The 27,305-nt window shown below is 32.5% G+C and overlaps 1 protein-coding gene across 3 annotated transcripts in view; it reads left to right on the top strand.

Annotated features, from left to right (window-relative positions):
- Window positions 1-21,540, top strand: part of CDYL (chromodomain Y like) — a 162,311-nt gene extending 140,771 nt beyond the window's left edge. For all 3 annotated transcript variants that reach the window (XM_051970737.1, XM_051970736.1, XM_051970738.1), the window contains 5 exons: window positions 2,928-3,184; window positions 4,622-4,794; window positions 10,593-10,803; window positions 17,886-18,029; window positions 19,823-21,540. In XM_051970737.1, coding sequence (XP_051826697.1) covers window positions 2,928-3,184; window positions 4,622-4,794; window positions 10,593-10,803; window positions 17,886-18,029; window positions 19,823-19,981 — 944 coding nt within the window. In that variant the 3' untranslated portion in view covers window positions 19,982-21,540. The remainder of the gene's footprint in view (window positions 1-2,927; window positions 3,185-4,621; window positions 4,795-10,592; window positions 10,804-17,885; window positions 18,030-19,822) is intronic.
- Window positions 21,541-27,305: the final 5,765 nt, after the last annotated feature.

Raw genomic sequence — 27,305 nt, 5'->3', positions numbered from 1 at the left:
CAAATGGCATAATCTGTAGAAATGGCACTGTGTGTAGTTAGGCATAGTTATCTTGAGTTGCAATTCTCTTTCAAGAAGTTCTATAACAGCCCAAGTGCCTTCCACAAACAGGAAATTCTGTAGGTGCTCGTTATTTATAGAGAATCCCTTTTTGACTTCGTCTCTTCCCTTCATTGCCTCCAATACAATGGCAAATACCCAGTCAACATACATCTATTTTATGTCTTTCCTGATAATAATGATCCTCCTCTCATTAAACAACAATTTTTCAGACATATAAGATTCTTATGAATATATGATAAATAATTTTATTCTGTTCTCTGATTATAAATATTATAAAGGACATTAAAAAGAAACATATACTCATCTATGATATATGCTGATGTCAAAAATGAAGTCGATTAGAGTTGAAAAAAATTGGACACAATGGCATATATTTTTGCAATAAATGACAGTAAATTGTAGCATAATCATAAAATAGAATTTAGAATTGGAAATTATCATGCTAATTTATACAGGTCAGTGTTTAATAACACAAGAACATAAGATGCATTGGAAGAGAGTTCGTTGGTTTGTCTGTCATATGTTATAGATGATAGCAAATATTATTATGGAGGCAGTGGCTTTTGTAAGGAAATATTTGTGGCAGCTTCTGTAGAATGAGTAGAGGAATTCTGTGTTACAATCACTGTATTACCAAGAGTTTTGCTGGTGTGTGGGTGTGGATGTGTGTAGGTGTGGGTGTGTTTTTAATGAGATAGAAGGGAAAAAATTTTTCTTAGTTGAAAAAGACAAAGTTTAATTTTTAAAAAAATGAAGATCTTGGAGAACATACTGAAAAGGTCCTATCATAAAAATTAGGAATTCTTCCAAGTTTGTTATTAGGAAGGGGTTTTTTAATAGGTAGAAAGATTATAAGCAACAAAATAAACAATTTAGATTACATAAAATGTAAATCCTTTGGCACTGGCAAAAATGCTCGTAAAAAGGAACCTTATTGGGACAAGAGGGGGAAAGGGAGAGAAAAGAATTCTTAAACTTCTCTAAATTCAACTCTAAACTTCTCAATTCAGAAAAATTTGAAATCTAAAGAGGCCAGATGACATAATAGATTGGTAGCTGGTGTGACACTGAAGCCAGTATGAGCAGAATACATACCCAGTTGTATAAATAAAAGGAGTTTACTCACCCATGCGTTTCTTGTACTAGTAAAATATCAAATATAATGCTTGTTATCCAAATAGAAAAAAGATTGAAATTAAGATTAAGAGCAATTATAGATAAATATTCCAAAAACAGAATTTTCAGAGGAAATGCCAATGATCCAATATATGTGGGGGGAAAGGGAATAATCCTTCAAATCTCTGATGATATTTAGATAACATGTAAGTTTAGCAATTCTTTTACCTTACTACAAATTCACAGATGACTTCATAATTTCTTTTAGGAAAGATTCTGACAGATGTGATCTATATATAATAAAATAATCACATTCTTTGTACTAGTGAAAATGGGGTCAAAGGAAAATGAGTCTCCCTCAATTGGGGCAAGGTTAAATAATTTGTGATGTATCAATTTAATAAGATTTTTGTATTACAAGTAATATTAAATTAAGAGAAATATCAGAAGACTAAATTATTACAGGCTTTAAAAAAACAAGCAAGGGAACAATGACTGTGATAATATAAAGAAAATAAATTTATATCATGAGTAAGAGACATTTCAGCTTGAGTTCATTGCAATAAATTTTTTGTTCCAAAAAACAGCAAATGGTAACTCAGTTCCTTCTGTTAGTGAGGAAGCTGAGTGAGGACTATAACTTCAATATTGCATTTATTGTCTGACTTGTTTGCTGGTCATTTATTTTTAGTTATTTATCTTTATTAGGAAGGATATCTTTTAAGTGGAGAATGAGAGTAAATGATAAGATAATAAACATGGGGGGAAACCGAGGGAGGGAAGGAGGGAGGGAGGAAAATGTTTCTTTTGTTTCTTTTTGTACCTTGTAATATAGACATTATAGGTCAGAATTTCTCAAACTTTTTCTTCTTGTGACCCCTTTTCAGCAGAGAAATTTTTACATGGCCTAGTCTTGAATCCTATCTGATATGTTTTTGGTAGTATGTGTGCACACAGTACAAAGTGTGCAGTATTGTGAGTTCAGAACCAAGGCTATAGTGGCATCATGAAATTTAACACAAGCAGGTGCTGCCAGAAACACGTTGGATTCATCGTGCGTTTGAGTTTTAATAAATTTTGATCTTGGAATCAGAAACATTTTACTGTTGCAGAATTTTTCATGATCCCACATGGAATCATAACCCTCAGTTCAAAAAGCTTTGTTATAGGGCAGCTAGGTGGTGCAGGGGGATAGAGCACCAGCCCTGAAGTCAGGAGAACTTAAGTTCAAATCTGGCCTCAGACACTTAACACTTCCTAGCTGTGTGACCCTGGGCAAGTCACTTAACCCCAATTGCCTCAGAGCCAAAAAAGAGATAGAGCTTTTTTATATTATATTGTCTACTTTTTTTCAGATGATGAAATAGATTGATGGAGATTTTGATTCATCTAACCCAACAGTATTAAAGCTAATTATTGTTATAAGCATGTTTTTAAAATATAGTGGCACACTTGTGAATTAAAATGTCTTGAAAATAATTGAGCTGATCCATAATATTATAAAAAAAGGAAAATAATCGAATATTTTGTTTTATGTCTTCTAGATCTTTACTATGTTTTCTAGGAAAGATAGGTCTTAAATATTGAAACAGATTTTAAATAATCAAGTTTTAATTTTTAAAAATGTATTAATCTATTTAGAATATTTACTTTATTCTATTGAGCTTTTAAAAGTAAATTTCCAAATTAGACATGAATCTTAAATGTTGAATGTCATTGAATACTTATTAATTTTAAAAACTTTGCAGGTACCTCTGCCCTTATGGATACATTAGCAGCCAATGGAACAACCAATATACAAACATCTGTTACAGCAGTGACAGCCAGTAAAAGGAGGTTTATTGACGACAGAAGAGACCAGCCTTTTGACAAAAGGCTGCGTTTTAGTGTGAGACAAACTGAAAGTGCTTACAGATACAGAGACATTGTGGTTAGAAAGCAGGATGGCTTCACCCATATCTTATTATCAACAAAATCATCAGAAAATAATTCATTAAACCCAGAGGTGAGTTTTCAATTCTTGAAGTCTAATTTTTCAATCTATTATCCAATACCTTCTTCTCTTACCTCATTGTCCTTCTGAGTCATTTCATGTGAGGGTAGGCAGTAAGGATGAAGGTAGTAAGTTTTTTTCATTACTTTTCCATCTTACTCGAAGTTTATTTGTGGGATGTAGGGAAGATATTAAAATACATGAATTTTTGAGATCATTTATAATGTCTTAGTTATCCAATATTTGGACTTGGTATTGTTTAAAACGGCTTTTAGCTGTCATAGCTGTACTTCTCTCTGTGATGTTCAGGTACAGAACTCCAACAAGATGATTAAAGCTGACCCTTCCTACAAGCTAAATTTAACAAAGATTTGAAAAGATAAAAGTTCATATGTCCAATATCTTATATCTTTGGCCCCTCAACTCTGCAGTGAGCAAAGGGAGACTGGAACCATCTTAGTTTCAGTTTATTTTTTCTTCATTTAAATTATTTTAGACATGTTTTCTGATTCTATTTCATTTTCAATTTATATAAATTTTTCCCTCTCCTGAATTCTTCATTTTCATTCTTCTCAATTCCAACCCAATAAATTAACATAATACAATTTGCTTAGAATTCTTCCAATCATGTTACTTATTTTGTTGCTTGTTATTTTAGTACAGAAAAGCTACAGTGAGTGTTTTTGGTGTATATGGGACCTTTCTGTTTCTGAGCTCCTTTTGGGATATGTGCCTCATTGTGGGATTTCTGGGTCAAAAACTATAAATAATCCCCATTCTGCCTTTCATCCCTAGGGAATTTTATTGCTTCACTGTTTACATCATGATAGATACTTGTTAATCATTTTTAAATAGTTTTCTGCCTTTCTAAAATTAAACTCCTAAGGTAATGAAATTATACTAAATAATTGGATTATTTTGATTCATATCCTGTTTGGTGATTTCATTGAATAGAACTGAAATTGCTTCTGTGCACTGGTTGCATATGCCACCTGCTGACCAAAATATAGAAATGTCAAATGAATATTAAAAATGCATCATCAGCTAAGAGTCACCCTGAATAATCAATATACTGCTCTGTGATTTTTGAGGACTTATATTTATGACTTATATTTTTTGTGTGTGAACATAATTTGACATTTCCCATCACTGTTTGGAAAATGAGAAATTTACAATTATTTTAAAACCCATTTTTTAAAATCTGCATATATTATAAAAGCATTTGTAGGAAGTAAAGAAAACTCACTCCCTCTGATTGAATTCTATGAACTTTTAAAAAATATTTCTCTAATTTAAAACATCATCCCAACCAGTTTTAATGTGTGTTGACATTTGTAATTATTTTGTTCATTCTAATGAACATTTTTCATCATAATTTTAAAGATCCTTTATTGCTTCTATTAAGGAGACCTATGTTTGATTTCAAGTTTTACTTGACTCTCTTAAAAGGTAATGAAGGAGGTCCAGAGCGCACTGAACACAGCTGCTGCTGATGACAGTAAGCTTGTGCTCCTTAGTGCAGTTGGGAGTGTCTTCTGCTGTGGTCTTGATTTTATTTATTTCATTCGGCGTTTAACAGATGATAGAAAAAGAGAAAGCACTAAGATGGCTGAAGCTATCAGGTATGTGTAATAAGCTGTTTTTTCCTGTAATATGTGTCCGGTATTTTCCCTTATTCTATTTTAAAGTATAGTTTCAGAAACAAGCCTTATATATAAAATATGTTACAATTGTTGCTATCTCTTTCTATAGAAACAAACTTGGTAGTCAGAGTAATTTAATTGGCAGAATTATTGATTTCACTAGCATAGTTGAGGTACTTGTCCATACAGCTGATGTTTCTACAGAGTCTATGATTCTGAGAAAGTTCTCATCTTCAAGAATAGCTTATACTCAAGCATATACTCAAATACAACTTATTTCCCAAAGCTAAGTGAGGAAAAAACTCTTTTGGAATTGAACTCCATTCGTGGCTCTTGTCATTTCCTTTGTAGTTTTAAGCAGGTCATTTACTCTCTAGATCTGAACTTTCTAATGTCAAGTGAAGGACCTTCTAAACAAAGTTCCTTTCTGTCTCTGAAATCTATAAATTTATGTACGGCACACAGAACAATGTTCTCAAAAAAAGCTATCATTGTTGAAGTGATGGATTTTTTTCGTTCTTTTATACATAAATATAAAAAGGTGCTATTAGGCTCAATAGAAATATTTCTTTAATCCCTATAGTCCTTCTATTCTTCCCATAAAAAATTAAAAATTACATACTTTGTATTTACTTTATTATTAGAGCATATACTTTTCAAAACCAGCTTAATCAGGGTGATTTTGATAGATCATGGATTTATCTATTATTTTTGCAAATCATTTGTTGTAATAAATAATTTTGAACATCAAATAGACCAACACATTGAGTTTTTCCCCCACCCCTGTAGCTATTTTGAATTATATTTGGTATCAATAAAAGATTCTGTAGTATAGCAGGATTTCTGTAAATTATCTAGAATGTTCCTTTTAAAGGAATTACCAACTAAATTCTTAGTTTTGTTGGTTTTCCTAGAACCATATAATGACAAAACTTTTCTACAAATTATTGATTTCAAAAACTTAACATATTTTATGTATGTTATATTGATCACATATGCTCTAGAAAATATTATTGAAAATCAGAGATGACAAAATTAATTTGTCATTCTCTAAGACTTACTATTTTTCTACTCTAATTACATTCTAAGACCAAGTGATTCTCTCTACTGGTTTTGTTTTTTTCTTTTTATCCCTAGAACATAGCATTTTTTTAAAAAAAAAATTTTATCTCCCCCTCCTCCCCCCCGCCAATTACATGTTAAAAGCCATTTTAAACTTTTTTTTTTTCTAAGTAGTAACAGAAGACATAGACACCCCCCCTCCCCCCAAGGAGGGGAAAGCTAAGTTTAAAAAAAAAATGAAAAAAAGATTGCTTTATTATGCATTCAAAGTCCATCGATTCTTTGTGTGGAAATGGGTAGCATTTTTTATCATGAATCCTTTGGAATTGTTTTATGTCATTGTAGTGCTTAAGAGCTTAAATCTTTCACAGTTGATCATCGTACAGTATTGGTATAACTGTGTACAATATTCTTTTGGTTCTACCCATTTCACTTTGCTTCAGTTCATATATGTCTTTTCTAATTTTGTTGAAATCTAGCTTGCTCAATATTTCTTTTAGCATAATAATATTCCATTATAATAAAAGACCACAACTTGTTTAGCCATTCCCCAAGTGATGGACATCCCCTCAATATCCAATTTGTTGCCATCACAAAACATGTTGGATTTTTTTTTTCCTTTTTTATGATCTCTTTGGTTTATCTACATAGTAGTAGTATTGCTGGATCAATAGTTCTTAGTCATAATTCTAAATTGCTCTGCAGAATGGTTGGTTCAATTCACTGATCTACCAGTAGGGGATTACTATCTCAATTTGCCTACATCCCTTCTAACATTTGTCATTTTCCTTTTCTGTTATATTAGTCAAACTGACAGGTATGAGGTGATACCTAAGAATTATTTTAATTTGCATTCTGTAATCAGAATTGATTTAAGAGCCTTTTTTCACATGATGATCTTAGATGGCTTTGATTTCTTCATCTGAAAACTGCCCATATCCTTTGATCACCTATCAGTTGGCATGACTTATATTATAAATTTGAAAGCATGTATCATTTTACTTGAGACTGAAGCCAAATTTGAAAGAGTTTAGTCCATTTTTTTTTTCTGGTTATAGTCAACATAAGAATTTTTGTTACAGCCTGTATTTTCTGCTGTTTTCCTCCTTGAAAAAATTAAAGGCTTAAGATTTAAGGCTTCACATACCTTTTCTGATAGCATTACAGGTCATGTATGAAACTGTGTTCTTTTCCCTTTTTTTAAAACTTGGATAATTACTCGTCCTAGTCCCCTTCTTCTTGGTTTTACTGCCTAGTTGCAGCCCTCTCCATCATGCTGGTTTGCTATTGGGGGTTTTATTGACATAAGTTCTGGTAATCTAAAAAACAAGGAAGAGAGAATTAAATAGGAACCTCTCTCGTTGGCAAAAATATATATATTTTTAATCATAGATGCACCAGAACAAATCTGTCCATGTTTTTGTAGACTCATGTTTATTTGGTTTGTTTGTTTGTGTTTTGTTTTTTTTTTTGGAGGGGGGGGCTGTTTTTGTTTTGTTTTATTTTGCAAAACTAAACTGCCTATTTTAATGAATTTAATGAACTAAATTTTTTAATGGACTTCAGTCTGACCAGATAAAATTTTTTTGCTTCTGTTTAAATCTTAGAAACAGTAATCAGTTACGCTAGACTCACTTGACCTTTCAGCTTATTCATTTGCATTTAAATTAATTTTATAGTGTAGTATTGGATTATAAACACCTAAGGAGGACTTCTATGCTATGCTATTTTGTTACTTTCATAGGCTAACATTAGATTTTAATATTAGTACATGTTTCTTGAATAGTTAAGGCAGTATCTTTTTTAAATCATTTAAAATTTTTTTGGAATAGAAGCTATGAAATACTAAATTTTAAAATTTAAAATTACATAGTCAAAAGCTTTTAAAAATTTGTGACAATGTGAGCTTTGCATTTATTTTTTAAGTCTTAGGAAGTATTAGAGGAATCGTCATTAATTTGGAGGGGTTTTTGTGCAGATGAAATACCTTAGAATCAGTGAATTGATATTTAACCTTAAATGTACTGCCTTTTGCCTAATTTGAGCTTGCATATTTTCAAGCTTCAGAGACTTGATGAAAGTTTCTGTCTTCATTGTGTCCTCTAAAAGTGTATCTTCTGAGCATGAAAGCAGTAATTTTGATTATGTTCTCATTCAATTGACATCAACCTCATATTCTTCCTATTGAGAGGAATAGTACAAAAACTCAAGTATGAGGTTCCCACTTCCCAAGCCTTCTTGCATCCAGCAGCAACCTCCTACTGCCAGACTATTTTGACATGATTAGTTTATGTTAAACTAATTGGATTTCTTTGACTGCTATATTTATTTGTGCAATCTTGAGAATACACATGAATGTGGTTGGGCAGTTGGATTTTCTGACTCTAAAAAGAAAGCAGGTATTTCTACCAATGTTTAGTCATCTTTTCAGAAATAACCACTTGTTTGATAAAACAGAAGTAGATTGAAATTACCTATAATCTGCCCAGGATCATATGGTTGTTTTTGATAAGAAAATACAACTCAATTCCAAGAAATTCCTTTATCATATTAAAATTCAGATATCTCACAAAAGCAAAGTAGCAATCTTTTTGATCCCTTCCTTACGGATAAAAGAAGAAAAACTCTATTCTAATCATTGTCTGAAGGTTTCTCTGATGCTTTTAAGTTGCACTACTAATTTTGATATGACCTTTTATCTTACATAGTCTACAATTTTGGCAGTTGCTGACTCAAGAGTGCTCAGTAACAGAGCATAGGGAATTTATTTCTGTATGTCATTGACCCATAATCAAGAGGTTTCAGAACAGAGGTAGCTTAATGAAAGTTGTCTATACTTATCTCAAGAGTCTGTTTAAAAAAATTGATTCTTTATATAATGTGATCTTTCAAACCAATGCCGCAGGCCCTCTCATTTAGGAATTCTTATTGCAGACTCACACATTAAATGAGTTTAGTCTCATTGCATAAAAAGGTCCTGAATAACTGAGGTGGAAGTAAAACCTAAGGGTGGCTGAGGGAACTGTGGGGTGGCATTGAAAAGAAGCAGTTGAAACTTGAGAAAATTGTGAGATAATAAAATTCGGAGAATGCTTCTCTCCTTTTGTTTTTTCTTAGAATCCTTATGTAGTTTATTTCTGTTTCTTAATTTGAGAGCTTCTGCCTAGTTATAGAATCCAGTGTAAAAAGTACTGTTTTATAATTTAATACAGAACTAAATTGGGCTGAAAAGGAATCTTCTTTATTTGGGATATTTGTACTTCTTTTCTCTATCCTACTACTACTAGATCATACAAAGAAAACCAACTCACTAAATGACAACCAGGTTCTTGCAGTTTTACATAACTTCTGTTCATCTGCATTATTATATAATCTCCAACCCAAGTTTGAAAATCGAATTTATGTTGCTGTTATGATGGACAATAAGGGCATAAATTGAGTCATGATATATCAAGAGATAAAATTCTACAAGTGTATGTTGATTGAAGTAAATCACCCCTTCCTAATCTCCCCCCCCAAAAAAAAATAAATAAAAGATGGCTGAAAATTTAATTTAGAAAGTAAAATTTTCCGAGTTCATAGTGTCATTGTGTCAGGACTAAAGTTTATGTGAGCTGTGGAAAGATCATTTATTTTGAGTTGAGGCTAACATTACAGTAGCTGAAGAAACAAACAAAAGAAAAGTGATTTTTTTTTTCCTATGCAAACCTATTTTGAGGATGACATCTCTATTTCCAAATTAGAAAAGGACTGCTGCCTCATTGATTCTCAGTACCCAAACCATAAAAGAAAGAAAACATCAGTAACTGGTAAGGTTTAAAGGCAGCTAGTTGAACCCGGTTGGATATAGAGCACTGGGCCCTGGAGTCAGTAACCCCTGAGTTCAAATTTGGCCTTAGACACTAGGTATGTGATCTGAGGCAAGCTTTTTCCTCATTCCAGGAGAGTTTCTTTGCCAAGAAAATTCCATGGACATTAACATTCTGTGGTTCATAGCATCAAGAAGAGTGGTACTCAACTGAACAACAACTTTATTTTAAATCCTAACTCTTCCATGAAGTGTTTATTGGTTTCTGGCTTCAATTCAATTACTATAGCTTTAATGTGCCATTTTATACTACACTATTTAGTACAATCTGTATCATACAATGATTTGATGTGGGCTTAAGTATGGTCTGTGACTTTGTTGTTACCTTTTTAAGAATGTCTTGAGTTTTTATTATCTGTATGTTAGTTATATCATATCTAGAAATGTAACTATGCTAAGCACATGGACCCTAAAGAAATCTTTATTACCATATTTTTTAAAACTCCATATATTAGTACATAATATGCTTCAGGTTCATTTACCTTCATATTTCCAATGTAAAGTCTGTTGAATTTGCTCTTAGGGTTATGGGAGTAAGTATTTAATCTCTCTTTGCTCTAGGTCCCACAAATAGAAAGACTACCATTGAATATCATTGTCATTTTTGTTTTGGTGTCACAAGTTTTATTTTATATTGTACTTTATAGTTATTATAAACATTTTAACAAATATTAAATAGTGCTGTATCGTAAAAATTTTTTTTAAATGAAAGAGTAATTTCTATTACGCTATTCATAAAATTAATTATCATTATGGTAGGCTTTTGTTTCTAAAGACAAAATACTGAATAATCTTTTTTTCTTTTTTTTCCCCTCTCTATCTCCTTCCCGCCCCCCACTCCCTTAAGAAACTTTGTAAATACCTTTATACAGTTTAAGAAGCCCATCATTGTAGCAGTAAATGGCCCTGCCATTGGACTTGGAGCATCCATATTGCCTCTTTGTGATGTAGTTTGGGCTAATGAAAAGGCTTGGTTTCAAACACCATATACTACATTTGGGCAGAGTCCAGATGGATGTTCATCACTTATGTTCCCGAAGATAATGGGACTGGCATCTGTGAGTATCTTTATTGTATCATGCGTTATACAGAGAATGTTCAGTGTGGTTACCTAATTAAAATATAAAGAATTCTATGAGTTTTATTTTAGCTGTTTAAAAATCATTTTGTGTTCATTATTAGGTTTTGGTGGGTTTTTTTTGTTTGTTTTTATTTTGTTTTGGTTTTTTTCATAAATAATGGAAAAATTGATTGAATATTTCTTGATTCCTTTGCTTGCCTGGCCCTGTATTGGTACTGTGGTTTGCATAACAGTATCACTTGTTGAATCAATTTTACATAAAAAAGACTGACAAAAAACAGTATGGGGTTTTTAGAACCTGAGTTTCTTTATTTCCAATTAGAGGTTACATTGGTCAGATCACTTCCCAAAAGATAAGATAAAAAAAGAAAGGAAAAACACTGGTCAACAATAGAGCTAGAATGTCTAGCATAAATAGAACACCCTGAGGGGGGCTGCAGGAAAAAATACTAATCACAACAGCTCTCTACTTTGAAGATATTCATTATTTTAATGTATAGCATATACTATATTATGGCAGAAAATTACTCATATTGATGACTGAATTCTTGAGAAAAGGGTATTCTAGGTATTCTTTTTTTACTAGGATAATTTAAAGGATTACTAGGACACCTTCAGAAAGGTGTCCATCCTGGTTACATTAAAAAATATTAACTTGTTTACCGTAACATCACTCTCCACAAACCCCACTCATTTCAGATAACTGAGTCATTTGTTGTATATTTTTCTCATTGAGAAATATTCAACAAATATCCCAACCACCCAGTCCATTAATCTACTCATTTTATTTATTCATTTATTCATTTATTTATTTATTTAGATGTGTATTTTGTTTTATTCACACACAAAAATGTTTATAGCAACAATCTTGCCAGTCATTCATAAATAAGCTCCCTTTATGTTCAAGAATTCTAAAATTCCCTTATTCTTCCTTCTGAGGTATTGCCAAGATCTGTTGTTTTCACCTTTACAGTGTCTCTTGAATAGACCTCCTTTTCTTTTCTGATATTCTCATCTTTTGAGTTCATGCCCTCAAGCCTAGACCATTGCAGTAGCTTGTTGGTAAATCTGCTTTCTTCACCCCGTTCTACATTCAGGCAATAAAGTGATTTTCCTATTGCACATGTCTGAATTATGTTATGAGCACTCATACTCTATGACCCTCACACTCAGTGTAACTCTATCAGCCTCCTGTTGTCTCCAAGGGCAAATATAAATGCTTCCATTGTCATTCAAAGCCCTTCATAGCCTATCTCCCCTCCTACTTTTCTACATTCTGTATCTTAACTCCCTGTCATATACAGTGCAGTTCATCTTAGCTCTGGATACATTCTCTGTCGTTTGCTTCAAATTACTGATTATCTTAACTTTCATTAAGTTCAAACTTCTACAGGAATCTACTCTTATCTTCCAGTTTTAGTACTTTCTCTGTTCATTATTTACTATTAATCCTGTATGTTATTTTCTTTGTATATATTTGTTTGCATGTTATCTTCCCTATTATAAGCTTTCTGAAATCAAGGACTGTCTTGTATCTGCAGAACTTACTATATAGTACATATAACTCTTTGACACATAGTAAGTACATAATAAATGTTTATTGATTATAGGAATCAAGAATCTGAGCTTACCTTCATATAGGTGAGGTTCATAAGAGCCGCAGAGCACCTAAGAAGGGAGGGCATTCAAATAGGGAAGAGAGTCTTAAAGAAGTGACATGTGGAATGCAAAAATTGAAGAAATAACAAGTAGGCAAGTTTGGCTGCTAGCATTGAGTATGTGAATGAGAAGGCTGGAGATATCTGAGATTAGCCAATAGTAAACTGAATAGTGTCTTATTTAACCTTAAGGTAATTAATGGGGATCTACTGAAACTTCATGAGTAGTAGAGGAGTCAAAATGTCATCACTTACTTTAAGAAAAATTGTTTTGTCAATTGTGTCTTAAAAATAGGTTGGAGGGAGGTAGAAGTTGAAAACAGGGATCCCAATCAGTAAAGTATTGTATTTTTCCTTTCAAGAAATGCTGATAACTTTGCAAGCATGGCTACCATGTAAGTGGAGAGAAGAGGGAAACTTTTGCAAGGTTTTTAGTTCATTTTTAGTTAGTACTGTTGCATTTCTTATGTCAGACTAATGAACAAGTTAAATGTTTTTGTCTTCTAATTTGAGAAGCATTTTTTGAATTGACTTTTGTCACACTACTGAGTGAACTTGCAGTCTATTAAAACATTTAGGACTTTCTCACATGAACCACATTTTAACCATATCTCTTCCATATAATTCCTGGATAGTTTTTCTTGAAACCAATTACATAATTTGATAGTTGTCACCATTAAATTTCATTTTATTTCCTTCAGTCCCCTCCACATAATTTTATTCTTCTCCTCTGTGGTGTGACTGTGGCTGCTCTCAAAATCTATTCCAACTATATTATAAGGTCTTGTGAATTTTATAATGCTTGAAAGTCACCTAATAATAACTCAGTTTCCTGAGGATTAATCTGATCAATAAAACAAAATAAAGTGTATTTTATTTATATGTTGGTCCTTTCAATTTTCACACTGATGGAAATAGAAAATTGGGCAGATTGACTTTGAGAAATTAGGAATTTGGTCAAGCTCTTCTAGTAAGCAGTTTAGAATTATAAATAAAATGTCACAAAATCATTTATAAAAATGAATAACATATACAAAAATATTTATAACAACATATTTGTTGTGGCAGTGACCTAGATTAATTTTGTAAGTGCTCTTCAATTGGGCAATAAACATGGTATATAAATATAAAATGGAGAAAGGGATGAGTTCAGAGATCCTCAGCAAAATTTCTTTGAACTGAAGCAGAATAAAATGAACAGAATCTGAATACTTTATACAGGGACTAGAATAAAGTTTAAAAAAAGAATTTCACACAACTTCAGAATTCTGATTATTGTAGTGTGACTAATTGTGATTGCAGAAAAAAGACCAAGTATGAAATACACTCCTACCTCTTTAGCTAAGAGACAATGATCAAAAAAAGTGAAATGAGTAAAATTTATTTTCAGACATAGTGATTATTTTGATTTGTCTTGCTTGACCAGACATTTGTCATAAGGAAAATGGGAGTAGAAAAGAATGTCAGTGAAACAAAATCTACTCAAAAGAAAACAGGAATAAGTTTAAAGCAGAGACTAGCAGGGAAATTTGATTTTACTACCACTTTAAATTACACGTTTTAAAAAAAAAAGAACTAAAATGAACATTCACAACTTTATAAAAAGTGCTTTTTTTCCCCTTGTATGTTTACATGTTCATATTGGTTGATCCTAAATTTCTCAACAAGTGATTGTTTTGGGTTTTCGATATTGTCCATATATTTTAACTTGTCTCTACGTACTCTAAATTTTACATGAGAAGCTAACAATATATTGTTAAATATGTGTAGGTTTAAGAGAGGAGAGCCCAAAGCCTATATTCTATTTAGATTACATAAATAAAATTTTTAAAAATTCTTCCTGGGAGGGGAGAAGGGGGGGAACGGGACTTAAACACACAGTGCTGTGAAATTTATTATCATAATAAACATGAAACTTAATTGTGAATGATGAAAACAATATCAGAGTCTGATGTGTTTAAGCACATCTTCATCTAATTCTAGCATGGGTTATAACCAAAGATTAACTAAAATGTAGTTGTTATGAAGAACAATTGCTAACAGTATTTATTAAGCACCTACTATGTACTGGGGCATAATAGCATATAAACAAAATGCCATCCATGAATACAAAGGAATATTCATATGCTATAAGAAACAAAGAATATGGTACATATAGAGAAGCATTTAAACATTTACATGGAGATGATGCAAAATGAAATAAGTATAGAAAGTAATCCCAATAAACCAATGACTATAGACTAAGTGGAAAGATAATGGAAAATAAAAGGGAATTTTCAAGAACAAGTCTGGCTTCAAAAATTGCTTCTTTACAGATGTAGAATAGTGCACTTATTTTCAGATTTTATTGATCAATTTTGTTATTTGTTATATGAGCTGATTTTCTGAGAAGGCATATTGGGAGAAATTTGGGTAATATAAATAACCAAAAGATATTAATTAAAGTTATTTTTTTAAAAAGAAGAATCAACTACTACATAAGAGATGATGGGAAGATAGGGGAACTTATGAAATCACTAATAGAATAGTCTAAAGAAATAAAAGAGGTCTCAGGAGAAAGCATTTGCTGATTTTGCTACCCAATTTCCAAGTGTTATCTAGATGAAGATCTAGTAAAGAGGAAAGACTATAAAACATATTTCAGAGTCCCTATAAAAATCCTTCATAAAGGCAACTCTCAAAGAAGCCATTAAGCTTAAATACATGCTCACCTAATTTGTTCATCATTCTCATGCCTTACATTAGATCTAAATTGAAGATTTTTCTAGACAGAATAAAGCATCCCTCATCTATCTATCTACCTCCCCCCCATACACACACACATACACACACTCTCTCTCACAAAATCATCCTATTTGGAGATGACATGATCCTAATTTTAGAGCAATAGAGATGCATATAGTAGGAAACCAGTAGGTTCCAACATATTTCCAATGATGGACTGTAGGTAAAATGTATTAAAAAATAAATTATATTCCATAAAGGAGTGCTCATGTAGGAAGTGTGGACGATTAGCAGATGGACAGTCCAAATGCAGCACTGATATTTACAGAAAATAAAAAGAGGAAAGTTTCTAGCTGATTAGCTTAGGTTGTCCTCAAAAGATTTCTAGGAGTGCATGGACAGAATCTCGTCTGTTCCTGTGAGAATCTCACAGGAACAGATAAGTTAAAATTTGTATTCTTAGAAAAGAATACTCATCAATAAATTCATGTATCCATTGATGTATTCAGACTTGTAGCTACCATTACTGTTAGTCAAGTAGTGTGCTTAGCCACTAAAAATACAAAAAGAATAAAACAGCCTTTTTCCTCAAAGAACATATATTGTAACTGGAGGAGAAGAAGAGAAACTTAGAATAGTAACTTTTAGGACTCGGGAAAGGCTTCTTATAGAAGGTAGTGCTTACACTGAGCCTTGATGGAAATTTGGGTTTCTTAGAGGTAGAATTGAAGTACCATTGGGTCCAGCTGATAAAATGGGAATTGTGTTTGAGGCATAGCAAGAAAGGCCAATATGGAAGGGACTAACAAAATCTGGAAAATTTAGTTGTTTCCAGGTTAGGAGTAGCATTAAAGGTCCGGTGATAGGGTGTTTGTCCTAGATGTGAGAGTGAACCAGTGGGGCTTATCAAAGAGAGTATTAGGATGGTCCATTTTGAAAAATATCAAGCAGTTGTTTGGAGAATGTAATTATCCTTTCCACATTATAGGTTAGGGCCACAAGGCCCTTGTGATCTGGAGAATTTCTGTAAAATGATTTGCTACCCTTCCCCCCATTTCCTTCATACTAGAGAAGTTTGAATTATTATGCTGTTATTATTATGCGATTAAAAGATGGTGTGTGTGGGGTGGTATATAAGTGCATGTCTTGAGTTTGTAAACTTGAATCAGGAAGAACATATTAATAGGCTTTTGCAGTAGACGAAGCTAAAGGTACTTGGAGCCTGCTATCTTCTTTTTTTTTTTTTTTTTCCCAGATATCACGGATTATTGTAATTACTAAAATTGTTTTTAACTGCTATAATCTACCGTGCATGCAAGTACAGGGCAAATTACACAATATGAATGCAACAATATGTTAATGATAGTGTTGCCATTTGGGAGAAAACTTACTTTAAAATTGTCTTAGTGTACTCATAATCTCGTTCCATGTATATCCATCCTTGAGTCCATATTTTCTGCATTTTATGGGAAATCAGAATAATTGCAGTCCAAATTCAAGAAAATATTTCAGTTGTAGGTAAAATATATATATGTCATACTTAGCAACAGAATAACTGTTTAAGGAGAACACTTGGCACTTGACTTTTCATAAAAAACAATGAATCTTTTTTATAGGAAATTTGCTCATTTAAGGACCTGATAACATGTTTTTATGAAGTTTCAGCTGCTAATTTTTTACCTTTTTTTTTTTTTTTTTTTTTTTCCCTCATCTGGGCCCCCTTTGCTCTGTGGTAAAGCCTTATGGATTCCTTGTCAGTATACTTTCCAATATATAAGCCTAAGATTTCAAAGGAAACCAGTTATCCAAAGAAAATTTTTGTTCAGTTCACCAAACATTATTTAAGAAATTTAGCATTAGATGCATTATAGTGTTAATCATAGAACAACAACAGCAGAAAACCTACTACATATAAAATAAATCATCTGGTTTTTAGGTGGTCTTTTGTTTTTATGTTAGGTTAAAGGGTTTATTACCTTGATCTTTTATGTATTTAGCTAACAGGTTCCATTTTATTGAGTTATTCTTTAATGTTACCTATGATGAGAAATCAATTCAAAAGGGAATTGAAGACAAGTAATTGCTTTGTTCTTTATTTAAATAGTTCAAATAAAATTTAAACTTAACATTTTGCTGTTTACAGTTAGTAGATTTTAGAGGTTGTGATCAGTTCATTGAGAAGAACACTACCACAACCACATACTTGTGGTGATACCTTGCAACAAAAGAGGAGATCCTCTGAACTGTGTAATTAGGAGAAACAGAAACAGCTTCTTTTAATTCTGAAAATAGTCAGACTTTTCATTAACTGTGATTTTAATGAAATGTGCCAAGTTTTCAAATGAAAAGCAAATCAATTTTTGAAACATTGCCTAGTTAAAAGTATTATTTCTTGTCAGAAGGAACTTTTTTATATACTGTATCATTAATGTTTTTCAACTGTTTATTCATTACTTGTTTTATAAATGATTTGGTTTTATACTTGGTAAAGTAATTCTGGTAATGGCTATTTGGATCAGATGCTAGAACATGTCACCCCAAGAATTTATCTAAAGGACAGACATTTTCTTAAAATTCATCTTTGGTTTGGATTTTCTGAGGGGTGTATATTTTAGTTTGAATCATTCCCACCCAGTCCATTTCATTTCATATCAGACCTAACTTTTCTTTCCCTTAGGCAAATGAAATGTTATTCAGTGGAAGGAAATTGACTGCACAAGAGGCTTGTGCCAAAGGACTGGTCTCTCAAGTGTTTTGGCCGGGGACATTCACACAGGAAGTAATGGTTCGAATTAAGGAACTTGTCACATGTAATTCAGTTGTAAGTTTGTTTTCTTACATATGATATTTTATTCTTAGGACTTAAGGCATTTTTCTTAAAAGAGCTGAGAACCCTATTTCAAAAACTTGAATTAACACCTCCTAAACACTAGGTTTTCTGAACGAGGGAAGGAATACTTTCAATAAATATGCCATTATTTTTACTTTTTTTTGTATGTAGCACTTTTCTATTACAAATCTCACCAATTGATGCCTTATTATGAGTCTGGTTGTCAAAAGTTATACTCTCGACCGGTTGACTGCAAGATTATTTTGGTCACAACAATTCTCAAAGACCATCTGTTAATTCTTAAAAGGGTAGTGATCTGTGTCCATGAAAATTATATTCATATTGAAGTGCTTTAAAGTAATTAAACAAAACAACACTCGCATTCAAATTTAAAACTAGAATAGAAATCAACCAAGAATTGACACCTTCTAGTCTTTTATTCTAATTAGTATTTCTGTCCTAATTTCAGTATAAAATTTCCTCTCATCATTTGAGGAAGAGGCAGGAACCTTAGAATTTGTTGTGAAAATGGAAATCAGCATAGAGACAAAAAAAAAAAAAAAAAAAAGCTTTTCTCACAAATCCTCATAGATATATTTCTGGTTTGGAGAATTTTTTTAAAATTGATTCATTTTCCAGATGAAAAAATAAAGTATAAAATGAAAAAGCAATGGAATCTGTAGTAATATCTAATCTTCTTTGTTAGCAGTTTACTATTTGACTTAAGCTCTAAAGTATCCAATAGTTGATACCTTTGTATAAGTTATTGTCACATCTATTATTTTAAAATCATTTTCCCAAATGAGAATGCCCTAAACCAGTGGTTCTCAAACTTTTGTTTCTAATATCTTTATCCTATTAAAAATGATTGAGGATCTGTCCAAAGAGTTTTTGTTTATGTGGGTAATAGTTATAGATATTGATCACATTAAAAATAAAAACCAATTATGAATTTGTAAATTCTATGAAGGGATTTCAGAGATTCCGAGGATGCTCTGGACCAGACTTTGAGAACCAATGCCCTAAACCATCTTCAAGCATAAGAATGTTGCACACTCATAGTTCAAGATTTTCTGTTTCTGTTTCTCACAATTGATCTTCTTATAAAATTTCAAATTATGCTAAATCACATTCATTCTTTTAACTGTAAAATGAGTTATAACCAAGAAGCAAAATAAAATTATTTTTCCCCAAGTCTCAACATTTGTATCATATAATCACTGAAAAAATTTGAATTATCAATACCCCTTCTTAAGAAATGAAAATCCATCCTATTTCTAAAGACCATGAAAGTGTTTTGATTTAGAAGACACTCAGTCAACAAACACATTCGGAGTTTTCTTCACTTGAAGTGATTAGTACAAAATTAGTTCAAAGGATTAGGACACTTAATTTCACGATATATTATTCAGTGAGCTGTACATAAGTGATGCTATTCAGAATTTACAGAGTTTTGTTTCAGTCCAGAACAACCATAGCATTATATTTGAGATTTGTATTCAATGTATAGTGGCAATATAATCAGAACCATACTGGGAACCTAAAACTTTTTTCATAGTTTGATAGCTATCTTGAAATTATTTGTAATCTAAAAATATAAAATATTCTGTTCTGTTTTGACATTTGTCTGCATACATTATGAGGAATTCTCCTAGATACTTTGGTGACCTGATGATCTTCTTTCTTTTTATTACTTAGTATTTTTGTCCATGTCAGTTCAGGAAGTTAAACAGTGATGTACTTGTTGTTGCCCATTACTTATAGAATGTTATTCTTTGACCTAGGTACTTGAAGAATCCAAAGCTTTAGTACGCAGTATCATGAAGGTGGATTTAGAACAAGCAAATGAAAAGGAATGTGATGTTTTGAAGAAAATCTGGGGTTCTGCCCAAGGAATGGACTCTATGTTGAAATACTTGCAAAGGAAAATTGATGAATTTTGATTGGCAAAAATGACACTGGAACTGTGTTTAGTGGGACATCAGTGGCTCAGAGATGCCATCACTCATTTAAAATCCAGAAACAAGTTTACTCATAGCTTAAAAAAAAAAAAAAAGCTTGCAAATAAGACTGGAAAAGGTCAAGCTTTTACCATCAAGGAGTATTTTAAAGTACTGTATCCTTTAAAAGAAAAAAGGGCAAACAAAGCGCCTTTATCCCAATATAATTATTTTATATGAAATAAGTGTACACACACAAACTGAAAAGTTATAATGTTGAGCACCAGACAGTTCTTTGAATCTCTTAATTTTTTTTTTTTTTTTTTTTGTCTTTGGCTAGTACTGTATAACGAAGAAAGGATTGAATGATGTTTGTTGTTTTCTGGGTGGCAGGAAAAATCTAGAATAATGTTTGTTTTCCTCATTTTTTTTCTCCTAGAATACAGAGTCAAAACGGGTATGAGCCAGCCTCCTCCCCACTCCCCACCCTCATTCCCATCCTTCCCCTCCTCATTTGCCCACTCACTAAGTAAGATCAGAGATGTTGGCTGAGTGTTTCCAAGAAGGTGCAAATACCTCAGAGGATGGAATTTGTAAATCAAAATAAGTCTTAGACTTTAGTTTATACCCCTCTAATGAGAAGTTAAATGATGAACATATCTCCAAAACTGAATGTGTGCTCAGGATATATACTCAGTAAGCCCTTTTTTGAAGACATGTCCAGTTCTTACCCAGTTAGCATGAAGAAACCACTGTCTCTAGAAGAAAGCTTGTTTTGCAGTATTAGTGAATCACTGAATATCTTATGTATGGATATCTAAGTTATAAGTTAGTCTTAGTGGGTTTTAAAAGTAATTAGTTTTCCTGACTTTTTTGAAGAATAACTACATAAGTGCTTCTTGTTACTGGGTGAGAATACTACTTTATATACAGTTTTGTTTTTCTATTTGCAGTTTTAATTGATGTATTACACCAAAAACAAAAACAAAAAAAAACATCATTTTATGTTCATAAAGTGTAATTTCTAGGTTCACTTAGAATATATTTTATTTAATAAGTTAAAATTCTTTTGGCACACTATTAAATGCAGAAACTCCTTTCAAAAAACTACCTTATATTAGACATGTAATGCTTTTTATGTATACACTATATACTGTATACAGTATGGTGTACAAGAGTGCCCTGTGTAAATAGACATATTTTGCATTCCTTTCAGGAGTGGTTACTGATTCCTGACTACAGATGCCTATTATTAGTTGGGCATTTGTGCTTGCAACGTATTGAATGTATGAAGAATGAAATAAAATCAAACCTTATTTTTGTACAGTTTTGAAGTTTGTACTTGGAACTGACCACCTCCCCTTCCTTGTGGAGAGCTGTACAGTGTGTAAATCTGCCTTTACCTTGGATTGGTACAGTATTTTTGCATCTGTGGGACCTACTTTTTTTGTTCAGTAGTTGAACTATATATAAACTGTACAATCTGTAAAGTTTTTATAGAATAAATATTCAGCTGTGAAAACTGGTTAAAATAAAACTAATATTTCTTAACACATTCTAAATTTCTCTGCTATTGTCTAGTTTTTTGGTTTTTTTGAGGGGGGGGTGTCGAATTTTATCTTTAAAGAGTTCTCTAATCAGTTTTTATTTTAGAAGTTTTTTTAGGAATTGGATTTTAGAAGGAGCTAGAATATCTTTGGATTTAAGTATCTTTTTATAGCATAGATCTTTGGATCTATGAGTATCTAAGAAATTAAAGAAGCTAGTAAAGGAACTTCAATAGCTTACCTTAAAGATTTTCTTTGAAACCCAGTTTGTTTTGGTTTGGTTTTTTGTTTTTTTGTTTTATTGGGGGAAGGTGCTTCCCTTGTAGTATCAAGTAGAATGTCCTTGACTTTATTTTGAGTAGTATTACAGTTTTCTTAAGTTGCAATAGTGATCATTAAATTATGGTTCAATATTTCTGGCATCCTTCACTATAATGTCTTTTTTTCCTCCTCTTTAGTTCTGTCTATGTTATTTGAATGACATTTTAGACATGTATGGAAAGAATCTTGATCAAAAAAGGTATAAAGAAAAAAGCTAGAAATAATTTCTGAAAGGATAACAACAATGAAAATGTTTTTAAGTTCAAAATATTAAAGAAATAAGAAAATAGTTATGCAAATGTACCATTACCTTCCTAAACCTTGATTAAGCTTCATAGTAAAGGCTACAGGACTAAGAGGAAAATATAATTATTACTGAGAAATTTTCCAGTTTTGTCAGTTTTATATGTATCATTTGTCACTCCTCTCCCTTTTCTTTTGCCCCCAACTTTCCAATTATTCAATATGCAATATTTTTTAATCCCTTACTAATTAGATATGGCGAGAATTTTTTTTCCTTCTTGTGACTGCATTTATCTATCTGTTTTGTTTCATGCACATTTCCATACAATAGCATAATAATTAGCTAGAAGTTTGAGCAGTTTTCTACTGAAATCATCAAATATATACTCACTTATTAAATACATAGTTTTTTATATCAGTGGTAGGTCTTCCAAGTAATTAACTTCCTGTCTCCATTCTTCATCAGCTGTGTTTTTTTTTGTTTTCTCTCAGTCCATCATTACCAAAAGTTCTCAGCCCCCTTTGGGGTTGACTTTTCATCCAACCCTCACTTGACTCCAGAAAGCTTTAGCATGTGTAGGAACTTAACCCAGTGCCTTAGCAGACAGGCTATAGACTTGCCGTCCACTTCATGCAGGCATATGAAGCAGGGGCTGTGAAGCTCTTACAGCTTGGGCACTCAGGGAAGATGCCAAGGTCATCCACTGCGTCCCAAGCCAGGCATCTTGTTTTGCTGCTCAACTTCAGTGACTGGAAGAGACAATGAGACTGATAGACTGTGTAACTGCTCCTCACATCCAGTTCATCTACAAGACATTTTGTGATGTTATTGGTTCTCTAAAACAACAAGTAACACATCATTCTCTGCTAGGATCACTGACACGATCAGATTCTTGTAGTTATTGTCCATGTATGGCCTTTTGTCTCAGAGTTCAATTTTTTTCAACTCTTAGAAGCAGTCTTTTATATTTGAGAGGTAACATGATGTTTAACTGAAAGAAATATGTAGTCCCAAGCCTGCTATTATGTGATCTTGAGAAAGAAACTTCCACAATCTTCAGTTTCTTCATTTGTAAAATGGAAGGTTAAACTAACTCATCTCTAAGGCTCTTCAAAGTTTAACAGAAAACGACATTTGCACTAGATGTTTTGTTTGCTTTCTAATATTCCATGGAGAGAAAGATAGGGCTGGAGCAGGAATGGGGTATAGATACTGTTTTAAAGTGAGATTACAAGTAATAGTTATGTAAATTAGGAAGCAATACAAATGAGAACTTCAAAGTCGATATTTATCTTTACCAATTTAATTTGACAAAGCTAGAGTCAATATTTTCTTGTTAGTAATAGAAATTGGCATGATTTTGTACTGTAAGTTACAGAGAAAACAGATTAAAAAAAAATACTCAAGTCCTTTTTGAGGACATTCTCTTTATTGAGGGGCTGATTACCTTTAAGCATTAATTTAACTGTTGGTCTGTTTAAAGTCTTAACAATCAATGTTGCTATGAGAACTGAACCACATCTGTATTTATGATCTTTCTAGAAATGAAACTGGAGCACAAAGTTGCAGGCAAATGATAGAATGACTCATGTCCTGGGAAGAGGTATTTCGTTTCATCACATACCTACATTATTTGGTTGTCTCACCAAGATGTGCACAAGTTGAGGATAAAGATACCATCACAAAAGATCATAGAACTAGAAAATATATTGGAATTCATTGAGAAATATATATGTATAAAACAGACAAAATAAGGCAACCTTCTCAGGAGAAAATCATTAGCTGCAGAAACCAAAAAAAGCCTCCTGAAATGGATCTTTAAGAAAGGAAATGGTTATGGAATTCAGGAATTAGGTCACCAGCCTAGCATAGACATGATAGGATAGCAATGTGCAACTTCATTTGGACAGTTGCTGAAACCTGTTTCCTGACTTGCCATGATAACGTCATCCTTTAAAAGGTGGAGGAACCAACAAGAGGAAATTGTATTTATCCTTTTATATTGGCCAGGATATTGGTGGGTTCTGGGAAGAAAATGATAGAAGACTAGCAAGGGAATACAATTAAAGGGAAGAAGACTATGTAGTAACTAATGAAACAGGTATGGTTCATTCTATGGAGTGTCATCTAAATCTCAGAAGGAACTGAGGCTCTTGAGTAATGCTAAGAAAAAAGGTTTCCAGAAGCTAAAAGTTTGGGAAGTTGAGGGATAGTGAGAGAGATGAGTAACAACATTAAGGAAAAGATTTTCAAAAAAGGGAGTAGATTGGATTTGGCAATGATAATTGACAGTGAATACAAGACTAGTCAGCTTTAATTTTGCTTTACATGCCAAGAATAATGCATCTTTGGACAATGTGTCTTTAGAACTTCAAAGCCATTATTCTAGTTTGGAAATTTGTTCTCAGATCTAGTTTCTCCTTCCTCTGTTAGTGGCATTCCTCTTCCTGTTCCCCTGAGAAAGGCTGAACAGCCACTTGTTTGAACAGACTTTTGTTCAGATACATATAATCAAAATGAGTAAGTCCTTCGAAAGGAAAACATTTCTCCCTATTCATTTGACATGTGAGTATTATAAACATAGAACAAGCATGCAGTTTGTAGAAAGAATTGAAGACCCGTACCTAAAATACTGCTTATATACAATTGTGTGACTTTGAGCAAGTAAATTCTTGAATTCCTCTGCCCCCATGGACAATACAATACCAGACCCTTCTTTCTGTCCTTCACTATCTCTGTTTATCCAAGTTCATTCACCGTTTCCATGGCATCCATCTCATCTGCTAGCCCCTCTTTTCCTATCAGTCTTGAATCAGGGTCTTTTCCAATGAGTCCAATCTTCTCATTATGTGGCCAAAGTATTTCATCTTCAGCTTTAGAATCACATCTTCTAGTAGTATTAGATCTTTTTAAAATATTGATTGATTTGATCTCCCTACTATGCAAGGGATTCTCAAAAGTCTTTATAGTACTACATTTCAAAAGCATTGATTCTGTGGTGATCAGCTTTCCTTTTAGGCTTACTCTCAAAGTAATGTATGACTTAGGGGAAGTGATCTTTGACCCCAAGAAGATGAAATCTGACACTACTTACATTTCTAATTCTTCTGTTTCTCAGGAAGTAATGAGGTCAGTTGCCAGAATTTTCTTTTTTTTTAAAATTTTTTAAACTTAAAACACTTTTATCAAGAGGTTTCTTGATTCTCCTCTTTCGGTCATTAGAGTTGTTATCTGCGTATCTAAGATTGTTGTTATTTCTCCCAGCAATCTTAATTCCAGCATTTGATTCATCTAGCCTATATATATGTTAATTAAATAAGATAACAATATACAGCCTTGTACTTTGTTTTCATTCTCAGACCAATCACATGTTTCATGTTTGACCCTGTACAGTTTCCTCAGGAGACAGCAAATAAGATGATCTAGCACTCTCATACCCTTGTGGACCATATTTTCTTGTCATCCACACAAAGGCTTTATTATAGTCAACGAAGAGAAAATGTTTTTTATAGAACTTCACTGCTTTCTCCATGATCCAGCAAATTTTGGCAATTTGGTCTCTAGTTCCTTTGCCTCTTTAAAAACCAACTTGTTCTGGTAATTTTCAATTCACATAATGCTGAAGTCTAGGTTGTATAATCTTGTTAGCATGTGAAATGAGTATAATTATTGGGCAGTTTGAAGATTCTTTCACATTAACCTTCTTTAGAAAATCTTTTTCCATTCATTGACCACTCTGAGTTTTCCAAATTTGCTGGCATATAGCAGATCCCATTACATTAGCTATTGCTAAAAATTCACCCTGTTTCTTACCTTTATTTCATTATCATTATCATTATTATTATTATTATTAGTATAGCTTTTTATTTACAAGATATATGCATGGGTAACTTTTCAGCATTGACCCTTGCAAAACTTTTTGTTCCAATTTTTCCCCTCCTTCCCCTCATCCTCTCCCCCAGATGGCAGGTAGAACAATACATATTAAATATTCTTATCTTTATTTCTCTTGAGAGCACCATCATCCAGTTAGTCAGATTTTTTTCAACTTTGTTTTACCATCATCACTCACCTCACACTCATCCTTTGCCAAGTCTTTACACTTTCTACCTTCACAATATATCTCCTATTTATTACTCTCTTCACTCATCCCCTTGTTCAAATACTGATCATTTCTCACTGCAGTTTGTCTCCTTGCCTCAAACCTCCAGATTCTAATCAATGTAACATGCAGCTGCCAAATTGATACTTCTAAAGCAGAAATCTGATCATGTCACCCCACTATTCACATTCCTATTACTCTTTATTGAATCTAGAATCTGATAATTTAATTTTCACTTATGTGCTGTGTGTGTGTGTGTGTGTGTGTGTGTGTGTGTGTGTATAAATTTAATAATGTATACAATTGGTAGAGTGGAGCCTAGATGGCAGAGTATAGACAGAAGTCTACCTTAACTCTCCCAACATTCACCTCCAAACAAACTTACATGTCAAATTATTCAGGAGCAACAAAGTCAACAAATGGTCAGGGTGAGACACTCTACTCTTTTCGAAAGAAAAATGAAAATTACGAAAACAATTTGCAAAGCAAAAATGGGCAGAATATAAAGACTGGAATCTGCAATACCAAGTCTCACCAAAGAAATAAAAAAAAAAAAGAACAATAAATTGGGCAAATGAAAGATAATTTAGAAGAAAAGCAAAAAAGAAAAAACAAACAAATAAAAATATTTGCTCACTATGCAAGCAAAACATACTGGTCTTGAAAACAGGAGGTGTAGAGAAAACCTAAGGATCACAGCTCTCCCAGAAAAGCACAACAAGGACAAAAATGTACCATAATGCAGGAACAGAAGAGAACTTGCCAGAACTCCTAAACACAGAAAATGAGATTTCATTTGAAAGAATTCATTGACCAACTCCAGAAGAAAAATTCATGGATACAAGACATCCAATTTTGAGATACATAGTGGTTAAGTTTAACAATTCAATTTAGAAACAAGTTCTCCAAGTGATGAAAAGACATATTTTCAAATACAAAGGAAAGGAAATTTAAATGATGAAAAAACTATTCTGTACCCACCAGAAAATGTATGAAAGAATGGAATATGATTCAAGTAGAAATAAAGCGCAGGGTGACATACCTGTACTAATTTTAACTATATGTGAACAAAAATGGACATTCAATAATAAACATTTGAAACATTTTTAGAAA

The sequence above is a fragment of the Antechinus flavipes genome, chromosome 1 (assembly GCF_016432865.1).
Source record: "Antechinus flavipes isolate AdamAnt ecotype Samford, QLD, Australia chromosome 1, AdamAnt_v2, whole genome shotgun sequence".
Classification (NCBI taxonomy): Eukaryota; Metazoa; Chordata; class Mammalia; order Dasyuromorphia; family Dasyuridae; genus Antechinus; species Antechinus flavipes.
The sequence above is the reverse complement of the archived record's forward strand: the minus strand, read 5'-3'. Positions and strand labels throughout refer to the sequence as shown.